Source organism: Pseudoliparis swirei, chromosome 9, assembly GCF_029220125.1.
Source record: "Pseudoliparis swirei isolate HS2019 ecotype Mariana Trench chromosome 9, NWPU_hadal_v1, whole genome shotgun sequence".
In the NCBI taxonomy this organism is placed as follows: Eukaryota; Metazoa; Chordata; class Actinopteri; order Perciformes; family Liparidae; genus Pseudoliparis; species Pseudoliparis swirei.
In genome coordinates, this window is record NC_079396.1 from 5,356,284 (window position 1) to 5,379,737 (window position 23,454).

Consider the following 23,454-nt stretch of genomic DNA (forward strand, 5'->3'; position numbering starts at 1 on the left):
AGGTTTGACCCTCAAGAGCAGAGCATGAAGATGCTTTTATGGAGTTATTATCATCATCAATAATTCAACGTCTTTACCATGATGGCCTGCTGAACCAGAGCGTTGCAGTGCTCGCACATGTTCTTCAGGATCTTGTTGGCAGCATTGTGGCGGGCGGTGGTGGTGGACTTGGAGGCCACCGTGAGCGGGTAGATCAAGGCCTGGAGGGGAACACGTGCCGCTGTAAGGTTGCAGCCCGCGCTTCTGTTGTGAACCGGCGGCGGTGCGAGCGGACTTACCTGGGGGTGGTACCGCCCGATGTCCGTGAGCAGCTGGTGGATGAGGCGTCCCACCAGGGCTCGAGGGGTGTCGATCCGAGCGATGAGCTGAGGGATCACCTGCACGGGCGGACGCATAATGGAATACAAATCTCAGTGACCCGGCTTTACCCATATTTTGTGCCTTTTTTTGCCCTGTCCAAACTGTTATGCGTCGTTAAGACACTACTTTATCTCTAGGCTAAGTCCTTGTGTGTGTGTGTGCGTGTGTTACCTGTAGCCAGGTGTCTATTTGAATGGTCTTGATACCCTCCACCAGGGCTTCGCTCACTTCAGGCCAATGGCCGTAGTCGAACCACAGAGTCAGAACCCTGAACAGTAAAAAAATATATATATAAAAAAAAAAAAAAAAAAAAAGAGTGATACACATCGGCTCATGAAGAGGTGCAATCACAACAAAACCACTAGAGGTCCTCCTATCCTCACACACCACTTCTGCTTTTTGGTGGGGGTCCTTTTTGGGAGGGGGGGGGGGGGTGCCTTGAACACTTCGCTCACCTGAGTGTGTCCTGCAGGTTGTTGCCCCGGGAGAGGGAAATGGAGCGGAAGAAGCCGTGAACGGCGGGAACCGTGTACAGGAGCAGCGTCTTGGAGATGTCCTGAGGAAGCTCGGAACACAGCAGATGCTGCATGCAAGGAGGAGGAGGAGAAGAAGAAGCTTGTAATGAGAGCATGTTGAAGCAGGTGCGGAGCATTTGTGAGGGGGACGGCAGAGTCCCGGGCCGTCACTAGAGTTCAGAGGGTCACAATCACGAGTCGATTCCTGGGCACAGAAGTAAACTAGATGTTGCATTTCAAAGCTTTACAATGACGCCTTCTGCCTCGCGACCGTGGAGACGAGGAGAAGAGCAACGGGTTGTGAAGAGGGCTCGGCTCTCCGCGACTCACCTCGTTGCCCTTCTTCTGGCCCGGCGAGGGCACAGGACTGTGGTCGGCGCTGTCCACCTCGCTGTCGCTGTTGCTGGCCTCGCTGTTGCCGCTGGCGGCGCCGATGTGCCGCAGCTCGTCCCGCCCTTTGTTCTGGTGTTTGTAGTGGAGCACCGCCTCGAAGTTCATCACCGCCCAGGCGTGCCAGGCCTGAAACCAGATAATAATTTAAAAAATAATAAAGTAATTTTTCAGTATACTGGGGGGGGGACTGATATCTCCCGGAAGGAGAGGGGAGAGGGGTATGTGGGTATAGTGGCATCGCCGCAGCACAGGCGTGACCAAGAGAAGGCAGAGGTGTCAATAACCTGATGATCACAGTGAGGTGGGGAAAAACCTAACACGACATGTTGGGTCAGAGGGCGATAAAATGGGTTCCAACGTTTTACTGGTTGAAGCGTCAGTGTCGGGGGGGGTGAGCAACCTCCCGCCGACACAGCTGGGATTTTAAGTGCGTTCGAGGGAGTCGAGTCAAGAGGGAAAGGTGAAGAGTTAAAAGGGAGAGGCTGACCTTGTACCAGTTGCGGTCATGCTCGGTGGAATGGCTGTAATACTGCAGAACCTTGGGGATGGTGCTCTCGTTGATGCCCTGCAGGCTGAGCTGCCACTCCCCCAGCTTCAAGAAACACCTACATGAAAAGGAAAGGGGGGGTGGGGGGGGGGGGACACACACACAGAAAGACACTTCAGCCGAGACGTTCACTTTGCCCCGCCAACATTTTTTTTAAAACCCCGCAACTAATTCAATGATTACGAGACGGAGAAACACAATGCAGGTGTGTTTATCTGCACACACACAGCCAAACTAGGCTAGTGTCAGGAGCGGCGAAGACGTATGATTCACATACAGCTACAGTAAACGGAGCAGCTGGTATTCGCGGAGCACCTCCAAAATGAGTTTTTCCGGGATTACGCGCTCGCCTCCGAGTGCTTTTCCATGCGAGGTGCGCGGCTTGGGTTCAGCGCGTCGGTGCCAAACCGTTTCCGTAAACGGTTAGCACAGTCAAAACTATTTTGCCGGGGGAGGGGGAGAGAGACGGGGGACATTGGAACAACATGTTTATTCTGCACGGCGACGGGAAGGGCCCGACGAGCGCGAGTACAGCGGCGCTGAGATTCCACTGGATTCCTCGGAAGAGGGGGGGACGGCGGGGGGACGAGAAACGCCTGGCTGAGCGGTCCAGGTGTGCTCCATACCTCGCAGGCCGACCTGTATTCATGAAAGTGTGTCAGCACGTCTGGAGAGCGCCCGTCCCGAGTCCGACTGACATTACACAGGTGTTTGCCTCAAATGAGCATTCCTCAGACAGACAGAGTCACGGTCCGGACCACGCTAACGTGGGGGGAGGGGAAGAAGAAGAAGAAGAAGAAGAAGGATTCTTCTGCCTGCTGTCACGATTGTGTGTGTTGCCGTGTGTGATTTATGAGATGCGAGGGTGCACATGACTGACGTGTGTTGTGCACCAGATGAGGCGACTGTATGATTTACTGTACGTAGGATAGGATTATACCCGTCTGCTCCCGGGTCCCACCGTGGACTTGTTTTGAGTTGTCTGACCAACATGATACAACCACGACAACAACAACAACTGTCAAACCTTTACTTAATGAGGCAGCTCATCCTCCTTCAAATATTTTCATTAGTCCACAAAGAGCATGCAACCAACTTCTTTTAAGCCTTTGAAGTCATTCCCGGCGATTTTGGGGCAATACAAAACTTTCCATTCTCTAATCCCCACAAATCAGCGTCTCAAGAACACATGGTAGCTATTTGAATGTCAGGTTTAAAAAAAATTTTTAAAAAGGGAAGAAAAAAAACAAACAACCCCCGGTGTTGTGTCGACGACGACTTGAAACGGACTCCAAAGGGCTTCTTGTCCCGCAGCGCGGTCAGGGCGATCGCCGTGGAGAGGTGCCAAGTCTGTGCCAGATCTGTGAGCCCAAGGGTCAGGAACCTTTTTGACTGGGAGAGCCATAAATGCCAAATATTTCTAAATATATTTCATTGAGAGCCATATAGTATTTTTAACGTATAATAAATTAAATATGTCTTGCTTTTAATGAGACTTCTGGTGCTGCATGATGCTACGGGGGGGGGGGACTTTTTCTTTGCTCCGCCCCGATGTGCGCCGGCATCGGAGCTCTTTGGCGCGCGAGACGGCGAGCCGAGAAGTGTTAACGCGACACGCAGAGACAGAATGACATGCTGCTGTGTAGAGACGATCAATAAAAGACGTTTAGTTTAATAAAAGAACAAAGACGTCTTTAAGAAAAGGACCTTAAATTACTTCTGCTGTAATCTGGCGCTATAGAGAAAATTACAGGGGGCGGGCGGAGAATTTTTTTTTTCCCAACTCAAAATTGTCTGGGAGCCATAAACCGTCACCGGAAGAGCCATAAGGTTCCCGACCCCTGTGTTAGCCAAACACCCGGTGAGGCGGGGGGAGGCTGCTGAAGGCCGCAGACACACGACCCACCCCGACACGTCTTTAATACCCCTGTGTGTGTAGATAAGTGGCTGTGTGTGGGGAGACAAACTGCCAATCGGGGTGAGACGTCGGAAAAAAGACCGCAGCTAAGCCACGTTGGGGTGGGTCACACTCATGACCCCGTGACCCTGAGGCGACCTTTAACTGACTTCAGCGTGCCACTTTGAGTTTCCTGGCGTACAGGATGTGCATCTGACATTTAACGAACCCCCGCCCCATCTAGATGCGTGCTGACACACGTCAGCCACTGAATGGTTCGAGTCCATCTCAGTACTTGTGAAAGCTCGATTCGCGGCCGCATGTAATGACTTTGCATGTAACGCCGCAACATATTAGTCTCAGCATCGCTCCGCTCCTCCCCCAGTCCCTCCGTGGCGGGAACCCAGCTGCTCGCCGTCTCGTAATATTGATATTCTCGCTTTTCCTTTCGCGGCACCTGCCGCCTTCACGCAGAAACCGGCTCGCTATCTCAGCGACGCGACGCCCTCCCGAAGAGGACGTTCTACATCCATGAACTCCGCTGCCCTCCGACTGATCTCCGGCTCGTGTTTACTCAACGGCAACATAGTTTGCCGATGTCCCTCGGTTCCGTTTGAATGCCTGCGACCACAAGAATGTGCAGGTGGTACTCATTAGTCTCCGAGTCGAGAAACTCTCCCGTCAAAAAAAGTACTTTCTGGTAATGTAAAACTGAGACGAGTTAGTGAATTATCATCTCTTTCCATAACAGTCTGCTTGACCTTTTTTGGGGGGGGTCGAGCCTTTTGAGATCGCAGCTAATTACACCACGACGTCATTTGTTTTGCGGGTTTATTTTAATCAAATAACACTAAATGGTGGCCCATTTTCCAAGTCGGATCTAAATCGGTTTTATCTCCTGCGTTTATGACTAAAGTTTGAGTGAAAAAAAAAAAGGTATTAGGATAAATCAGGACAATCTTTCGAAGTTCCTTGGGTCTTTATATTCCCAGTGAAACGGGGGTGGCTAATGCTCGTCTTACTCTCTTTTCATGTCCTCTCGTTAGATTTCTTTTCTTAATTATTGAGCTGGACTATTAATTTAGTCCACAAGAGGCTGTAGTGCGCCACTGCCCCATCGTAGAAAGTGTTCATGTCTTCTTCCAGGTGAACTTTAATTTCTCCATGCTTTCTAAACACAAGGGACACATATTTTGCGTTAACAAAAATTAACCTCAATATGAATGTTTCCAGTCCTGTTTAGAACATGGGGTAGTCGTGCACTTGAGCCTCTTGTGGCCAAAATTAGTATTACAATTACACAGACGTAAAAAAATATTCTCGCAACAAAAATATGTCGCCTGTTGACACCTGTGCTTCTCCTACCATGACCTGCCGATAAAGAAAGGGCTCATTTGGTGCTGTGGTGCTTTGAGGAAAAATAAAAAATAAAAGGCAGACCTGGCCATCAGTTTGTGGAGCTCCTGCTTGTGCTGCTGGTCCTCGGCAGCGATGGCGTGCTGGGCTTGCTGCTGCATCCCTTGTACAAAGTGCTGCATGTGCTGGAAGGCGTCGATCTGGAGGGACACACAAAAACAAACAAAAAAAAGGTCAGGTGAGGAGGCGTCCGTGGGGGTTTTGGTTTGCGACAAACCCGGTGAACAGCCGGTGCTAAATCGACGAGGACACCTAAGTTGTCACACTCGATAAGCGGCCGTCTGCGCTGCCGGAAGCGACAACGATATGCCGCGTGTTGCCGCCGTCTTCATGCTTCCCCGTACAGCCGACGGTCGGCCCGACAACGAGCTGCGTTCTGTTTCTTATCGGTGTTGCTGGACTCGGGGAAGATCCTCTGCGGTCATGGTTACACCGTTTCTGTGTTACAGCCAGGACGACTGCATCATTTCACCCGGGAGCAGCGTGCTTCAGATGTCTGTGTGTGTGTGTGTGTGTGTTTTAATATATTCCGATTTTTGTTCTGGGGAGCAGTGCAGCTGGCCTCGAGCAACAGCAACACTTATGCTCACACTTACCTAAGTCCCCTAATGAGACACTCTAGAGCCACAAACACTACTCAACACCTGGCAATACCGGCGTATTTATGTATGTGTGTGTGTGTGTTGTAGACAAATGGCACAGGGCAGAGCAGTTCAATCCCGGGCCGCTGTGGTGACATGCGTGCCAACCGGCAGTCTGTTGTTCGGCCGCCGCCGCCGCCGCTACCCGGAGGCTTTGGAAAGCACAACTCGTCCAGAACAAATATTTACGTTTATTATTACTGATGAAATGGGGCTTACTTCATCCGCCGTTGCCACGGATACAAAAGAGTCACAACAATATTGATTTCCAGTTGACATCCGAGTTGGTTTTACTGATCGACCCCCCCCCCCCTCCCCCGGGGAAGATTTAAAACCTTTCAAAAGTTACAAAACACTGAGCAACTTTTTTGCGAGTTGACACCGGATTCTGAATCATTAATGCACATTTAGCCAAACGCCACACTTTTAGTTGTCAGATCCGTGAAATCAGAGAAACACTTGCAAATCACAATAAAATAAATCTCACGGTCTCACTTATCCTTTTGAAAACCACCCGATTTCTGAGGTTTCTGCTCGAGATGACATACCCAAACTAAAAAGGGTGTAGCTCTGCAACCACAACAGCTATTTGAATAACGTTGGTGTTATAATAAAGGCAACACATGTGGGCTTTTGTTCAGATGTGTAAATATTTGTATATATGTTACTGGTTAAGAGTAAATAAAGAGGAAACAAAGCAAAAATAGAGGTTTCAGGTTCGCCTAGAGAGTAAAAAACACTTTCGGGATGATTATCTTTTGAAGGATGCACAGCAAAGGCCTAAAATCACTCATATATTAGCACAACTTGTGAACTCTGCAAAGTCTGACTTACACCGCTACAACTTTTTTGCAAGTTGATACAGGATTCTGAATCAGTAATGCACATCGAGCCAAACGCCACACTTTTAGTTGTCAGATCTCTGAAATCAGAGAAACACTTGCAAATCACAACACAATAAATCAGTGCTAAATGTTAACGGACGTCCAAAAGGAGGAAATGGATGAATACAAAACAAATTCTGGTTCATAAAAAAACTTTGTGCACGTCTGCCGACGCGCAATTTTACCTTTTATAAAATCACAAATTCACCTGTATATGTGCACAGCTGGTTGCATAAAACGCTTAATGCAGAGGACTTACTGCATGTGGATGCAGAGATGGGCTGATCTCGGTGAATTCAATCAGTCAATATATATATATATATGTATATATATATACACACACATGAGAACCCCATGCGCCCTGGCCTCCCCTTCAGGGCACATGAGGTGTCTGGAGTCAGCGCCCGGGGCCTCCGTCGCCCCTTGGACTGGAGCCGATCCAGCACAGTGCCCACAGTGCCGGTCACGCGGTCGGCCAAAAGTCGTTCAGTTGTTTTACACAATGTGGAGGTTATATTGCAAAAACAGGATGAAGATCATTTGACTTATTTGCACATGGCTTTTTTTTTTTTGGGCACAGGCCTTATTATTTTAGAGTTTCCATGATTTCAGCACTGTGCTGGAGGGACTGAAACAAACTTGAAAAAAACGTTTTAGTTGAGTGGCACACAGTCTTAACCCTTGTGTTGCCTTCGGGTCAATTTGACCCGATTCAATGTTTCACCCTCCTGTCGCCTTCGGGTCAATATGACCCGATTCAATGTTTAACCCTCCTGTTACCTTTATATTTACTAACATAAATATGACCCCAGCAATTAAAAATCCAAAAAATTTAATTTTATTAATTTTTTTTCAAGTTTTGTGTGTGAGTGTTGTTTGTTTGTTTGTGACTGACAAAAGAACAACATTTTTACATTGAATGTCAAATTGACCCGGGGCTACAGGAGGGTTAATATTTGAATCGAAATAAAACCAAGCAAACACAAGGGTTAAAGAAAGTGGTATTTTTTTGGATTTAGTTTGAAAAAACCTCCCTTTTTTTTAAGCTCATTTCAATTTTAATGACCATAAAACACTTATTCGAGATAAATCCATCACAAGGCTGGTTGCGATTTACATTTTACGGCCGTTGTTTGTTGGTGTTAATGTTTCTCAGGCTGTTTCCCTCACAAAATGTCCATTTAATAAGCTGTTCATGTCATTAACGAGGCATTGATTTGAACCCTCCCGATCTGGAAACTGTGAAACTCTTGATCGTTGCCTCGCGTTGCACTGGAAGCTTCCATAAAACCGCAACGACCATCAGAACTCTTGCAGTTCATCTTAAAAAAGGAACTTCCTCTTAAGTCAAGTACAATGATATAAACATTGGTAAAGAGTGAGCATGATGTTACCACTGCCCTGTCAACCTACCTCGTGTCCGTGGTGCAGTCTGTGCACTGTGTTTCTGATTTATGATTAATATATCAGCTTTAAACTGAAATTGAGAACATTTGAATTCTTCATCATCGACTCAACACAACAGGTGTGTTTTGCTGTCCTACCTTGCGGTCGCTCTTCCACATGTGCTTCATGTAAGCGTAGGTGACGTGCGGGTGGGCCGTGGGCAGCGGGTGGTCGAGCTGCTTGGAGGGGTCGACGCCCAGAAGGAGCACCAGGGTCTTATGGGCCAGAGCCTGGTGGCATGAAGAGGGCAACAGAAGCAAATGAATCACGAGCGGTTTATAGTTTAACACGAACCCAGGAGATTTTTAGCCACGCCCCCAAGATAGAAAAAAAAGAGCGTGATTAAACTTCCACCATGATTGATGACGGTTGTTCTCGAAAAGAGTAATGCAAAAAAACAACACGTCAGAGCACGTGCGTAAGTGCGAATGATTTTGTTAAGACAGAAAACTTCCAGTGACATTTTTTTCTCCAAACCCCCTTGTCATCACATTTCCTGCTACGTTTGACGCCGGCCAATCACATGCGTGCTTGAACTCAAAGCGCGGCGAGAGAGCAAGAAAAAAATTTGGCCCGATTGTCTGCCATCCCTTTGCAATCAATTAGAACAACAGTGAGGTCAAGGAAGGAAAATTGCCCCCACTTTAATTGTGCAGATACGCCGGGCTCAGATTTCTAAACAGTGTGATTGAGGGCGCCGCGCGACGTTCATCAGCGCCAAATAAATTCAAACAGGTTGAAATTAAGTTAACTTTCATGGCTGCGGCTAATGTTTGCACTTAACTCTGTCACAGCTCGACTTACCTTCTTTTTTCTTTCCATTTGACAAGTCAGATTTAATCAACGCTGATTTATTTCCTTTTCACTAGTCTCTCGTCGGATCCCCGACGAGAGACTAGTGAGGGACTTTTTGTGCAAATACGTCAATGTACTGACCAGGCGCCCGCTCCTGCCGCACAGGCTGGCATACTTCAACCAGGTCCTCATGTCCTCGTGGGGGCTGATGACCAGCGATCTGACCATCAGGATCCGTTGCCAGTCCTCGACGATGCGCTGACAACCCTGTGGGGGGAAACACACGGAGATCACAGGGGACAGACGGTGAGACGCGTTACCCTTTTGTTACTCCCCTCAAAGAGAAGCAAAGCTTCTCGTTAAAAGTCAAAGAGAATGAACACGTGAGATAGAGAGAGGGGGGCACGGTTGAAACCCAGGGGGCTCCTCATGCAACCAGTGGTCCCTGTCTTGAACATGGCCGCACGTGAGTACAAGTTCACGTGGCGGGGGGGGAGAACAAAAACTCACAATCACAGGTCTGTATTCATTCATTCTCAAAAAGTACCATTAGCCGACTTTCCCGCTCAAATATTCTCTCAATCCCAACCTCGATCGTACGATTTTAATTTAAGTCTAGGGGGGGGTCCCCAATCATCCGAGTTCAAGCAACCAGATTGGACGAGGACCTCCGGGTTTCAGTCCAGCTGTCGATCATCGTCATCTCGCTGTCCCCGTCTACCTCGTATACGATGGAGTGAGGGCGAGCACGCCGACAGCGGCCTCTTAATCAAAGCAATAACAAAAAGACTACTCGTGAAGTAGTGTGGGTTCATGGGAGTTGTTGTTTTCACAACCGTTGCCCTCAGATTTACTCGGCGTGTCCATCGAATAATTGGAGATTTCGGCGTGCCGGGAGCAGAATTATGCGCAGAGGTCAAACGGTTTGTTTTTTGGAGAGGAGGTTTTTAATCAACACTGTGATTAAAAACCGGTGAAACGCTGAGCAAAGCAGTTTCATATTTAAAATCAGTGCTCGGTGGCAAAGGGACGTCCCGGAGGGGCTTCGAGCTGAGGTGCGGGAAAACGCTTACTCAGCTCGTTTCCTCAGACCAGACGCCCCACAACAAAACGCCTCCGTCGGGTTCAAATACATAGCGAGGAATAACTAAAAAGTGGCAGCGTAAAAAATGTGGCTTCAAACTGGATCATTCAAAGTTATTTATGACAACTTCTGCTGACAGCCCTGACGCAGGTTCAAGGTGGACATGAAATCAAAAACAAATAAAAAATTCTTGGAAACATTTAAGGGTGGGTGGGGGGAGAATAAAACGTACACAACTCAACGAAATGAATTAACATGGGTCTAGTCCACTTCGGACATTTTGATGTGGAAATGTTACATCATTGTACACCTTTAATATATGGAATTGGCACAATAAAAGTGAGTTAAATGTGTTTGAAAATAATGTGCGCGCAAGAAAATATGAGCAACGGTGGAGGAGAAGCTGGAGCCGAGGGATAGAAGTGCCTCGTGATTTTCGGATCGATAGCTTCGTACGGCAAAACTACGGCAAAGAGCTCGCTCCCGACACATTTACCCGCGCGCCGTGGGATGCAGTGTTTCCATACGCTCTTTGCCATACCTCCAATCCTTTGATGAGGGGAGAGACTGGCATTGAAAGGAAGGAGCGGGACAGTGACTCCCAGACAGATGTGCAAGGTCAGCCTCCAATAAATCACTATAGGAGGGAAGAACCGCCCCCCCCCCCCCCCAGGTGCCATTATGGGGTTTTGTGTTTGCTCAAGACCCCTCTTGATCCTAAATACCTCCCCCACCCCCCGACCAACCTCCGTCTGGAAAAGGTTGAGATGTTCAAGAGTATCTTCGATTTACTGCCCAGGGTTTGAGTGTGTGTGTGTGTGTAAAGGTTTCCATTCAATGGTCAAGCTAATTACATAAACTTTTTGAAATGTCAAGAGGAAATTAGTAAGAGTTCGGTGCATTGCTAACAGCTGGGCAGGAAAAAGACAACCATATTGGCCTCGGGCTGCAGCGAGGGTAAAGGGCGACGTGGTTGTTGGGACTTTCCAGGATGGCAGTAACATCTGAGGCGGGATATGAAGGTCAGGGAGTGAGCGGTGTGAGCGTCGGCATGAATGGGGGGGGGGGGGGGGGGCATCGTGGCTCAATGGCGTTTCAGCTTTTTCCTGCCCGACATCTAATTCTTCCCCTCAACATGCAAGAGACAATTTTCAACCGACCCCATCGTGATTCAGCTGTAAAAAAAAAAGAAAGAAAGGTCAACGTGGAAACGATGAAATTGAGCGGTATCATCTCGGATGGAATGGCATCGCTCTCAAACGCCAAAGACTTGGCGGTCGGCACGGTTGTTTTTCCTCTACGGATTTGTGGTCGTTCACAATTAATACTGATCATAATAGTAATCATAATCAGTCTCGGGAAGTACGAGGTTTGGATGAGGTACAATTTATTATTTAATTTGTTTACATTTCTTTGTAAAAGAAAAAGAAAAAGAAAAGAAGGCCTCGTTTTTTTCTTCTTCTGAATATTCCTACAAGGGTCGCTTCATGCAGGCGACGGCAAGCAAAGGGCGCCGTCGAATCCCAGATATTATTTATTTAAAGTGTGTTATATGTACCGAGTCGGACCAACTTAAGCTCATGATTTACCAGCCTGCGTGCTGGATGTTCCAACGCCTACGTGTTGTGGTCAAGGCGTATTATGGCCATGGCTTTCAGGTGAAGTGTCCCTACTTTGCAGTAATTCGTGAGCTTCGACTCAGGTGAGAGGCAACAAACACAACGAAGACATTGAGGACGGCAATAAACAGTGTACGTCACCCCCCGTGTCCAATATGAGCAACCTGCAGGCATGAAAACGGGTCAGGGGTGAAAAAGGTGAGGAGGATAGGCGGGGGGGGGTGCTGGTGGTGACTTCCACGAACATCGATGTTGGACGTTGTATGATAATCTATAGGTTCTCCATTCTGACACCAAGTCAGTGATCGGGCCCTATAATACTATAATAATAGTAATATTGTGTATAATATGGTCATTCATGAACCAACTTCCTTTTTTTGTTGTTGGCGTGAACAAGTCTTCAAGTCTTGTGCTCTGCTGAGCCACGAGTCTGTTCCTCGAGTCTGTTCTGCCTCTACCTGGTTGTCACGATCTTCTATACCAGGGGTACTCAACTTCGGAGGCCAAGAGGGCCACATTTAAACCACAACAGGTGCAAAGGGCCACAAATTATTATTAACATATATTTGTACCATTTTATTCACTGTATTTATTACTACCTAATTTTCACACGATTTTGGTTGGCTAATTATATTCGCTGACATGCACCTGATGAACACAGTTTTTATTTTTTTCCATCGCGGACTTTTTTTTGTCAGAGGCGCTCGGGAAAACGGCTTAGGCGCGCCCAAATTTTCTCTATGCAGGAAAAACCCTGATAATTATTATGCATTTATAACCAGGCATGTCGGGGGCCACAAAATAAGCGGGCCGCCTGTTGAGTAAGTCTGTTCTATACCATACCTGCCATAAATATCATGATACAATACCATAAAAACAGTATACCATAAATACGATACTGGTATATTTATCTATAATAGTAATAAATAAAATATCTGTATGGTTCACTTTTTACCAACTTTTTCAACACTTAACAAATAGCAGTAATATTAGTATTAATACAGCAAGATATTAATGAAACTACATGGAGCCATCATAGCATTGATCAATGATTATACACTATGAGGCCGTTAGTCTCTGACCAGAGGATACAGAGTTCATCAGGATGAGCAGCTGTAGAGTTACAGAACTTTACAGACTGAACTTAAACATTTCACTTCTGGCATCTTTTTTTATTTTTATTTTTAAAGCCGAAAATTCCGCCACTTAAGGCCACTCTGTGAGCGCTGGCTGCGTGCAAACAGCTTGACACGGAGCAGCGCGTGCGCTCTGATCGCTCTTTTAATGAAGTATTGAGACTAAAGATATGCTAAATCACATCGCTCTTAACGTACGGGTACTTTGTTAGCATCGCTACACCGTGCAGCGCGACAGCAGCAGAAGTAGCGTCTAACATTCAAGCTAACCTAAACCACCAAACGCTGAAGACATCTTGACGCTGATTGGCCGAGACGCGACACGTCCCATCAAAGATGTTTTATTGCGAAGAGCAACACTTCACACTTTCTCCGCGTCCCACTCCAATCTCATAAACGCCGGCTGGCCAATTGACCCCCCCCCCCCCCTACCCCAAAACAAAAACTCTTCGGATCTACACGATTCACGTAAGTCACCTATTTTGGTTTCAAAACGGCGAATTTCGCCGAAAGGTGAGGTATTCTCATGCCTGAACCTGCTGCGTAACTAGAATCCCACGGGCGGTTCACACGCTGCCGCCAACTGCATGCAGGGGGCAAATATTAAACGGCGTTATTAAAATTGGACTCATTACAGCGCAAGATCTTCATGGTGAGAGAGCTGAGAGCAGAGCACGAAAAAGGACCAACCACCACACACCACATGTGGACAGCATGCAGCATTACACTTCTAAAGCGCGTGTGACTCGTTTCTTGTATTTGTTGACGCGGCTGACTTTCTGTAGACAGAGAGACACATTTGGAGACATCGTAGCCAGTTCTGCATGCGGAACACATCTTTGACTTCGTTCACCCCGACTTTCATCTCAAGTCTGTTTAAGCACAGCAGATGACACCAAGCAGAGCCCTGCATGATTCTGCTTTCACAGATACACTTTAAAAATGTAGAAATGAACAAACAAATCTATCAGACGGTGAATCGCTACTAGCTAAGGTATTAGTGTGTGTGTGTGTGTGTGTGTGGGGGCGTCTGACTTGTAATGTTTCCCATTAGTAACAGTAGCCTTTCCAACAGCTGTTTCACATTTGTAGTTGCACACGTGTGTGTGCAAATGTGTGTGTGTGTGTGTGTGTCGGTCTATCATGTGCTGCAGTTACCTGAAGCCTCTCCCACCATGTTTCCCTAATGATGTCCCTCCTCTCTGGCACCAGCTTGTACTGGATCACCTCCTCCAGCTCCGACAGCATCTGGCAAGACACCATGGCCTGGGAACCGCAACACACACACACACACACGCATTCATTCTTATCCACACATTTGATTTTTATACAGTCGCAAAAGCTCCCTTCTGTGCAATATAAAAACAAGGGATCGTTAAAGCTCGTCAACAGCATCTACAATTAAATGCATTCGGCGCGCCAGTGCGACGTCATCGCTTCGATAATTTCACATATGCAGATAATAAAATGGCGGCATGGAGCGGTGGATACACTGCAGTGCTTTTGACTTTTAAAGTAAAGCTGAATCAGAGCCTTAAACACTTAAGTGCCGTGGCATCATCCTTCTGCACCTCAGAGCCAAGTGCTGAATATCGTTGGCGGTCTCACTCACCCCGTAGGCTCGACTGTAGCTCTCTCCGGCCATGGCCGTCAGCTCGGCATCCAGGAGGTCTCGCGCTTTGTCGATACACTGCATTGAAGAAGAGGAAAAAAAACACGACGACAACGATAAACATTTACGGTGCGATCTTTGTAATTGACATGAATGTTGACCCGACGGTGCGATTGTGTAGCTTCGGAAGTCGCAGTGCATCCTCGACGTGAGAAATGAGGGTTTAATTCATGACCTCACTAAGTTGCCGGCCCAAGATACTTCCATTCTCAGTAAAGCTAACAAAGAGCAATTCTCTTCAGTAACATACTGTAGATTTGTACTGTTTTATATATATATATATATATATATACACTACCGTTCAAAGGTTTGGGGTCACTTAGAAATGTCTTTATTTTTCAAAGAAAAGCACTGTTTTTTCAATAAAGATAACATTAATCAAAAATACACACTATACATTGTTAATGTGGTAAATGACTCTTCTAGGTGGAAACGTCTGGTTTCTAATGAAATATCTCCATAGGTGTATAGAGGCCCATTTCCATCAACTATCACTCCAGTGTTCTAATGGTACATTGTGTTTGCTAATCGCCTTAGAAGACTAATGTCTGATTAGAAAACCCTTGTGCAATTATGTTAGCACAGCTGAAAACAGTTATGCTGGTGATATAAGCTATGCAACTGGCCTTCCTTTGAGCTAGAAGAACAAAATTAATACTTCAAATATTAATCCTTATTTCTAACCTTGTCAATGTCTTGACTATATTTTCTATTCAATTTTCAATTCATTTGATAAATAAAAGTGAGTTTTCATGGAAGACACGAAATTGTCTGGATGACCCCAAACTTTTGAACGGTAGTGTATATACACATGTAAATATTAAAGTCTATGTTTTAAATGAATACACAAGAAAGATATGACAATTAGGAAGGGATATTATGAAGAATATTCTGAAGAATGTATAAGGGAAAACATAGGAGACTGTCACTGTATAAGTATGATCATTGTATTATTCTTGTAACTGTCATATTGATTATAAGATGTTTAGGGTTATCCTAACTATGGGATGACTCGGGTATGAATGAAGCGTATTGATTTTTATTGAGATCGGAAAGACAGCTGTTTTCAGGCGGAAGACACTCATTTTGAAGCCATCTTATTTTGGAAACCAGAAGTCGGAAACAACTGGTGATCTTTTTTCGGGGGAGCCTCTCCCCCTCGTAGCAGTTAACCAATAGCATGCCGTGTCAATGAAAGGTATTGCATGCTAAGGCTGACCCCTGAGATTGGCCTTAAGTCCAGCGGGAGGGCGTATTTAACCAACGCGGGACATTCGTACAGGGCGAATGGTTCTTTCTCGTGGTTTCAGTGAGACAGCACCTGCTAGTTGAGAGCTAGGAGACATGTCCTTGAACATATATGCTTATGATCCTTGACCTCTTATTGTGAAATACTTTATCTTATAAATCACTGGATTCGGGACTCTTCTTTCACGCACGGGGACCCAGGATCTCATAGAACCGTAACAGTACCACAGCGCAACCTCACATCGTCCAGAAAAAAAAAAGGTCTTGCATCAGGACCAGCCGGGATTGGACCAAACCCAGGGAATAAAAAAAAAAAATCACTGTTCAAAGTGTACACAGGCATGTCATTGCTCTCTGTTTCACAAACAGTGACACGTTAGCGCAACGAGGACGAGAACGCCGGCTTGTTTGGCAAAATTGGTTTGAAGCAACGGCGAGTGCCGAGTGTTTTTATGAGGCCAGGGGAATGAACTGTTAAGAGCAACATTGTGAAAGCAACGCAGCCACGGATGTTGCTTCAAATGTATCTTCAAAAAAAGGAACAGGGAGAGGGGGGGGGGGGGGGTTGAGAGGGAATTCAAATAGGGACTGAATAAAATGGGGTTAGTCACGGTTCCTTCCAGGGCCGTGATGCAAATTCCTAAACCCTTTTCGTGATATCTAACCGACTCTTACAGTACATTCATGGCCTAAAAAAATGTAGTTTTTTCGGGTCTATCGGCATCTACCACCAACTCCCAGTTGCCTGACTCTTCGTGAGAGGACTACACCTCTCCAAACTCAAGTATACTGCAGACATTCCAACAGCGGGGAGAACCCCGAGGGGTGGAAAAAGAGCAGCTGTGAGAAACGGAGCCGACCCAGAGCACCAAAAGGGGACAAACAAGGACAACAGGTACTGTGGATGAAAAATGTGCCGATTTCTCAGCCTTCCAACAAGCCAATGTTTTTGGGAACTATTATTCGTGTGAAGGTGAAGAAATGAGGGACGGGGACTGAGGAAGCTCCCGGAGCTCCGGCGCCCACAGCTGTTTCAGACCGACTCCCACTGATTATTATTATTTTTTTGTTTGTTTTTTTGCGGGGAGGGAAAGGAGGAATGGCGTGCCTAAACACCTCTTCAGGCATGCACAACCAGAGGAGAGGTTGTGGTGGGGGGGGGGGGGCTGGCTCGCGGTCACAATGAGGCTGCTTCTTTAAAGCCTCCCCTCGGTTATGGTCCCGTCTGCTCCTGAATTACTGCGCCGGGGGCCTCACTCCGGACGACTCCTGATAAATGCAGTGTCTGGCTTCTGGCGGCGCAAACAAACCGGGGCCCCGATCGTTCATTCTCTCATAGAAAAGGTTGATCTTACGGACACGCACGGGATCACTTTATCATTATTTAATCATATGGAGGGGGGGGGGGGGGGCTCTGTGTGAGCGGCTGGAGCGCTGGAGGAAACCATGAGTTCCATGACTTTTGTGAAAAACCCTTTGCTAAATCAGACACACACACACTCACACTGGAGGGACTGGATATATCATGAAGTCCTGGCGCAGCCACAGACTTCTCGACTTTTTGAAAGGGAGGCGGGGGAGTAAGCACGACTGCCATTTCTACACATCATCGCTGGAACGGACCAAAACGCGGAGATTTATAACGCTAAAGTAACCTGAAGCCTTTTCGCAAAAAAAAAAAAAAGGCGCTCTGCGAAACTGATGTCTGGTGGTACGGCGGAAAAGGAACAGGCCGCTGGAATCAAAAGGACTTAAATTGCCAGGATTACCAACCACATCCGGAAGACTAGACTGAGCACTTGTTGACGTTGAAGCTTCCACCCTTCGCGCCATCTGCTCTTAATTCCTCTTCACTCATTGCGAGCCACGTTTGTTGCCAAGAGAGAAAAAAAAATCTGCTTTCCCTATTCAGCTGATGTAGAATCCGACGAGCCACACCTGGATCTAATCTCCAAATTAGAGCAGTGCCAGAGGGGGGGGGGGGCTCTGTGCTGAAAAAGGGGACTTGGAGGATGAGTCCAGGGAAATTGGAGGAGGAGCAGGTGGTCAGCTGGTGTCGGTGCTGGAGCTCGTGTTCGCGGAGACGTGTTGTCGGCGTCCAGCTCCGACAGATCCGTCTCCGGGGGCCCGTGAGCTCATCTCAGAAAATCCCGGGACATTCAGCAAATGAGGAAAACGCCACCGCAACCTTGTCGACAGGCTGATGGGGATCTGGTTTTATCTGAGGCCAAATGCTGGATATTTTACCATACCAAAAAGGGGGTGGGGGAAAACTTTTTTTTTTAAACCTTCGCGCATTTCACTTCTTTTAATGAAAATTCGGAACTGATGGGGGAATATGATCCTGTCTGGAATAGCAGTAAAGCCATTTTTACGTTTCTTTTCAGCCTTGGTTTCCAATTATTTTAACTTTTCATACCTTGCCATAAAGGCTAATGAAAATTTCAGATACCAGACTCCCATGTGGCACGTCTTTATGAGATGTTTTCTAAAAATATAGACTTTTAAATGTGCATCGAATGGTGGGGAGGGAGGCCGGATCTTACCCATCGGGTGTATGTGTGAGTGGTGATGTAACCCACCTGCTGGGCCAATGAGAAGAGGTCCTGATGCAGGGCTAGCACCGCTCTATAAAAAGCGCCATCGTGCGTGTCTCTGGGGATCATACACGTGTACTCCTCCATGCTGTCCCAGTGCCCTGAAGAGAGACAACGATCGAGTTACCAAAAACAACAATCAAATCAGATTCAAACCGGGAGCTTTTAATGATGACTGGAACATATCGTGGATGTCTCGGAGCCCTGACTTTGCAAGGCCGAGGCGGGTTGAAGTTTTGGTGGATGGTCTGTTTTGAGCAACAGTCCACCCTTTTTTCCCCCGTGAAGGGTTGTTTGGGAGTTTTTCCTGATCCGATGTGAGGTCCTGGGTCAGGGATGTCGACGTGTACAGATTGTAAAGCCCTCTGAGGCAAATTTGTAATTTGTGAGAATGGGCTGTACAAAATAAACTGAATTGAATCTAAATGATCGCAAGCTCAAAATGTTGTGCTTCCCAACAACAAGAATTAAAGACGGTCTGAGTCTGCTGGTCGGGTTTCGTCTCGAGGTTTACGATTGGTTGAAGAAAGTCAAAGCCCGACCGCAGACCATCTGAGGAAGCTTCTGCTTTCCTCCGCCATTGCAACGTTACGTTAGGTCAATGTTTGGACTGGACACCGTTCCCGTCTGGTTATATGCCAGTGGAGATAGGCGAGAGCCGTTACGGTGCATTATCTGACATGAAGTGGTTACCTAGACCCCAGGCGGCGGCGGCGGCCATTCGGGCCATCTTGGCCTGGGTTTCCTCGCTCACCAGCGCCCATTCCTCGCAGCACTGCTGGTGCAGCTGCCCCCTGAAAAGACAAAGCAGATCCAGTGATGATGACATCAGAAACTGACCTCAGCTATCATCGGATTTTAACACGTGTATAAAGCAATGCTACAGTGTACTGGTCAAGTCAAAAGATTTTTATTAGGGTCCTCGTTACGACTTCGTCGTAGAGGAACCTATTGTTTTTCAAATGATTATTATTATTATTATTATTATTTTCTCAAGCAATCGTTGCCCTTTTGAGGCCTATATCATATTCCAAAAGTTATCAAATTTGAGATGCATATCAAGACTGGCGAAAATCCCGATATGTTCAAGGTTTCGCATTTGTGTATATAGAATTTTTTCTCTAGCGCCCCCTTGAGGTAGAAAGCGAATACCTTTTTTCAACAATGACCGATTGACTTGAAATTTGATATACAGGTTCACCTGGACCTGCTCTACAAATAAGTTCATGTTGGCTATCAAATGCGCTGACTTAGATTTTCCGCCATTTGGAATTTTGTAAAACAATATTTTTTTCACTTTTTTCCTCAACGCTTTGTCCGATTCATCCGAAAATTTCTGGGGTCATTATTGGTTCAATGTCATCATAACTCCTGTAAATCTTGTTGATATCTTATTGCATTCAGAGAATATAGACCAATGAACATTTAAGGGGTGTGGCCTAATATTTGAAGTCACACAACTTCTAAATTAATTGGCCTATCCTCACCAAATTGCTAGTTTTTATTTATTTTGTATAGCTCTTCTAAAGTTCCACGTGCTGACGATTAATACATACAGGGCATAAAATCTACTTTCCCTGCACCGAGCAACAATTGAATTTATCCGTCACTAAACGAGCCGAGCAGACAGGAGATAAGGCTTTCTTTTACATCTGCCATTGTTTATTTCTTCATTTGTTCTTAAAGATTAAACATCTCAAAATCAGTGTACCGTCCCCGAAAGAGTCGGATCAAAAATGTTTGGAAAAATAAAGCGTCGGGCGTTCCCGTTCCCGGTCGGGGTCAGGTGCATCGGACCGAGACTAATTCCTCATTAACGACAATCAGTACGGCGGCGTCCGGGAGGAGATCGAATACGTGTTCGATCCCCGGCATGTGCTTTGCAGGCGGGGGAGGCTGGAGCGAACTCAGACGAGGGAGGGAGCGAGAAAGAGGGAGGCACAGAAAATGGAGAGAGGCCGGTTTGGTTTGGGACGGGGGTCTGTGAGGTGAAACCGTTCTCCAGCTGCCCGGCTATCGTATAACATGAAAGCTCCGGGTCCACCGGCGGTGCGTTTAAAGACTCTTTTAGAGGCCCTCCACTCGAAGCCATTGGTCCACCTGCACAGGATGGGGGGGAGGGGGGAGGGTTCACTTGAGCCCGGTCAGACCTCTTCTCAGGACTGTGGGATCCTCCCTCACTCTCTTATTCGTCTCCGAGTTATCAATGACTCAGCACCTAAGCCCCGACGGCAGCGAGCCAGCGTGAACAACACCAGCACTGCCGGGGAACCGGCTCGCCTCGGTGGAGTGGGTTTGTATGAGCGCGTCATTGTTGCGGACGTTACATAACTCCCGGCAGGATCTCCGGGGGGGGACCCTGTGCCGGCTGGCGGAGCATTTTAATGAACACGCAGGCAGCATATCGGCCAAGTGAACGCAGCTACGTGCTGAACGCGGGGGATTGACATCCTGGTACTTTGCAGTATATTCTTGCCAAAATCGGCCATCTTTTATACTCAGGGTTCTTACACATTTTGCCCGATGGTTTTCCATGACTTTAAACCAAATGTCCAGGACCAAACTGAAATCTCGGTATAAACATGAACAATTTAGAACATTTTGCGTATTGAGAGCGTACGCCGGCTTATATTTTGAGCGTCTTTCTTTAAAAAACATATTAATTATTTTAGACTCTGCATAAATGAACATGTGATTATAACAAATTTCCATGACTTTTCCAAAACTTTTATGATTTACGTTTTTTCCATGACTTTTCCAAGGTTTCCCATTTTAAAACTCCATGACTTTTCCAGGTTTTCCATGACCGTACAAACCCTGTATACTTTCCTTGTCCCTCAACCCCCCCCCCAAAAAGGCTAATATTTCAAAAAAAGTCTTCTGCAAATCAACCTGTTCATGCAGGTGCTTTAGTATAATAACTTGTTGTGCTTATCGGCAAATTCCTTCTTCTTTTGTGTGTGTGTGTGTGTGTAAACGCAGATGTATACAAGGGGGTGAAAAAGAGCCTTCATCAGACACACAGGCCTCCAGCTCCAGAGCCCTACAAGCCAAAATAGCTGCATGCTTGAGCTTGAAGTCCAATTAGCAGCGTCTGGTCAGATATTAAACAGTGATCAGCAAACTGAGATGTGAGGATTTACAGAGCGGGGAAAGTGCATGCCCTACATTTATTGGACATTCTCTCTGCTTCAGGGTGCTTCAAAGCTGTCCGAGACTAACGGAACTGCCAAAGGCAAACACTTAAAAAATAGAAGATCTCTCTCCCCAGTTTAGGATTAACCCACTTGTACAATATCCGCTTACCTTAACGGGGGAACAATGTGTTCTCTTGAGTCTGATCTCCTCTGACTCATGACCCGGTCAACTGTTACATCATCTCCCCCGCCTTACCCATCCCGCCCGCCCGCACTCAAACATACACAGAGACCTTTCTTCAGCCGAATCATCTCTTCGTGAACTGACTGACTCATCTCTTCGTGAACTGAGTGACTCATCTCCTCGTAAACTGAGTCATGACGTACACAACAATGGCGCATGGAGGCAGCTTACGTAAGCAAATTAACATCTGCCTAGCGCCACCGGCTCGGTGTCAATCCACATATTTGCATCCCCTTGGACGTCTTGTGACTTGCTTTACCCCTTCGAGGAAAAAAAAAAGGGGAAAGTGCTTTTTGAAGAAGGTGGGCAGTCGTTACGGAGTTGAGCCTCAGCTGCGGTGAGCTTTCACTGCAGCGGGCGCCTCTCGCTGCCGTCGGTCGCCTGTTCGTGCATTTTTTCCGGTAAAATTAGGGACGTTTCGCGCACTCGGCATCAAAAGGCCCTTATGTACGGACTCATTGGGGACTTCAGCTGCCAATGAAAATAGAAAACAGGGGATGGAATATCTCACAGCAAGTATACGAGCTCAGACACACGTCTTTAACCGTTAAAAACGAAGGAACATGGGTACTAAAAAAAAAAAAAACCACACAGCAGTGGGTCTTAGGAAAGAATGACTTATGGTACAGTGAAAACAAACAATAACGCTGACTGAGTCATTTGTACGGGCAAATGCGTGTCAATGAATTAAAGAGCTGTGGACCAGAAGAACCGTGATTTGAGCGCATTGTTGGAGCCCCACTGAACTGCCAGCAGACTTGACTCTTGACGTACCATTCTCCCAGCGCCTCCAAGCAGCGCATCCTGCCCAGGATGAGCTCCGGATCCTCTTTGTTCGTGTCGATCTTCTTGTCGTACGCTAGCAGAGCGTCCTCCCACTCGTGGAGCTTCTCATACCAAGTGGCTTGGATTTCCTAGCAAAACAGAAAGTAGACACATGAAACGTGTTTGTGATCTTGACCATTTGACAATGTTCATAAATTGGTGGGGGGGGGGGGGGGGGGTTGGAGTGTTTTGACGCAACACTCTTTGACCGTTCAGTCAGGTCAAGTCATCCACACGTTTCATGACAATATTGCATTACGGATTGGAGAGTCCAATTTTACTCAAATCCGTCATGGACCGGTTGTATCTAGACGCTGACCTCATTGTAAAAGTGACTTCCTGTGGTAGATTAGTACATAGATCTCTTCCATTCCATTCAGCTGACACTTTTATCCAAAGCGACTTATAATCCTGTTACCGTTCCTACACCGTAGACACAGATACAGAGCAAGTCAGGGTTAAGAGTCTTGCTCAAGGACACAGACTAGGACGAGGATTGAACCGCCAACCCTCCGATTGAAAGACGGACCTGCTGACCATTGAGCCCCAACCTTTGGGGATGATTACTGACTGGTATAGCAAACAGGGAAACCTCACATCCTCCCACAGCAGAGCCTTCCAGACGATCGCCTCATAAACACGTTTTTTCCGGACGTGCGCTGCGAAATTGAGTCTTTTCACTTTTAACGTGCTTTTTACAGAGAAACAAAAATGCGGTTCACAAAAGACGGAAAGAAAAGACCTTTTTTTCACGGGGGTCCTCGTGCTTGGGGGATTTGAGGCTAAAAATAACCACTTCATAAAATCAAGGGAATGTGTTCTATTAACCAAATACTCTGTTTAGGGTTATCTAGAAAAACCCAGCCCTGTTTTTTCCCGCCGCTGGTGGCATACATTAAGTTTATCATCGACGCCAGCAAAACTTTGAATTTGGATTTGTGGAAATAGCGGATTGTAGAAAAGAGGAAATACACAGCGTATTAATACATTCTTTTGGG

General features: G+C 46.7%; 1 protein-coding gene across 3 annotated transcripts in view; it reads right to left on the minus strand.

The window, feature by feature from the left end:
• The window catches only part of mtor (mechanistic target of rapamycin kinase), a 92,703-nt gene that overhangs the window by 12,315 nt on the left and 56,934 nt on the right, over window positions 1-23,454 (minus strand). For all 3 annotated transcript variants that reach the window (XM_056421939.1, XM_056421940.1, XM_056421938.1), the window contains exons 30-43: window positions 22,406-22,545; window positions 18,944-19,044; window positions 18,236-18,351; window positions 14,346-14,423; window positions 13,892-13,999; window positions 9,036-9,161; window positions 8,198-8,329; window positions 5,153-5,268; window positions 1,756-1,873; window positions 1,206-1,394; window positions 816-943; window positions 532-628; window positions 279-377; window positions 78-200 (exon numbers count right to left, since the gene is read on the minus strand). In XM_056421939.1, the coding sequence (XP_056277914.1) occupies window positions 78-200; window positions 279-377; window positions 532-628; window positions 816-943; window positions 1,206-1,394; window positions 1,756-1,873; window positions 5,153-5,268; window positions 8,198-8,329; window positions 9,036-9,161; window positions 13,892-13,999; window positions 14,346-14,423; window positions 18,236-18,351; window positions 18,944-19,044; window positions 22,406-22,545 (1,671 nt within the window). The remainder of the gene's footprint in view (window positions 1-77; window positions 201-278; window positions 378-531; window positions 629-815; window positions 944-1,205; window positions 1,395-1,755; window positions 1,874-5,152; window positions 5,269-8,197; window positions 8,330-9,035; window positions 9,162-13,891; window positions 14,000-14,345; window positions 14,424-18,235; window positions 18,352-18,943; window positions 19,045-22,405; window positions 22,546-23,454) is intronic.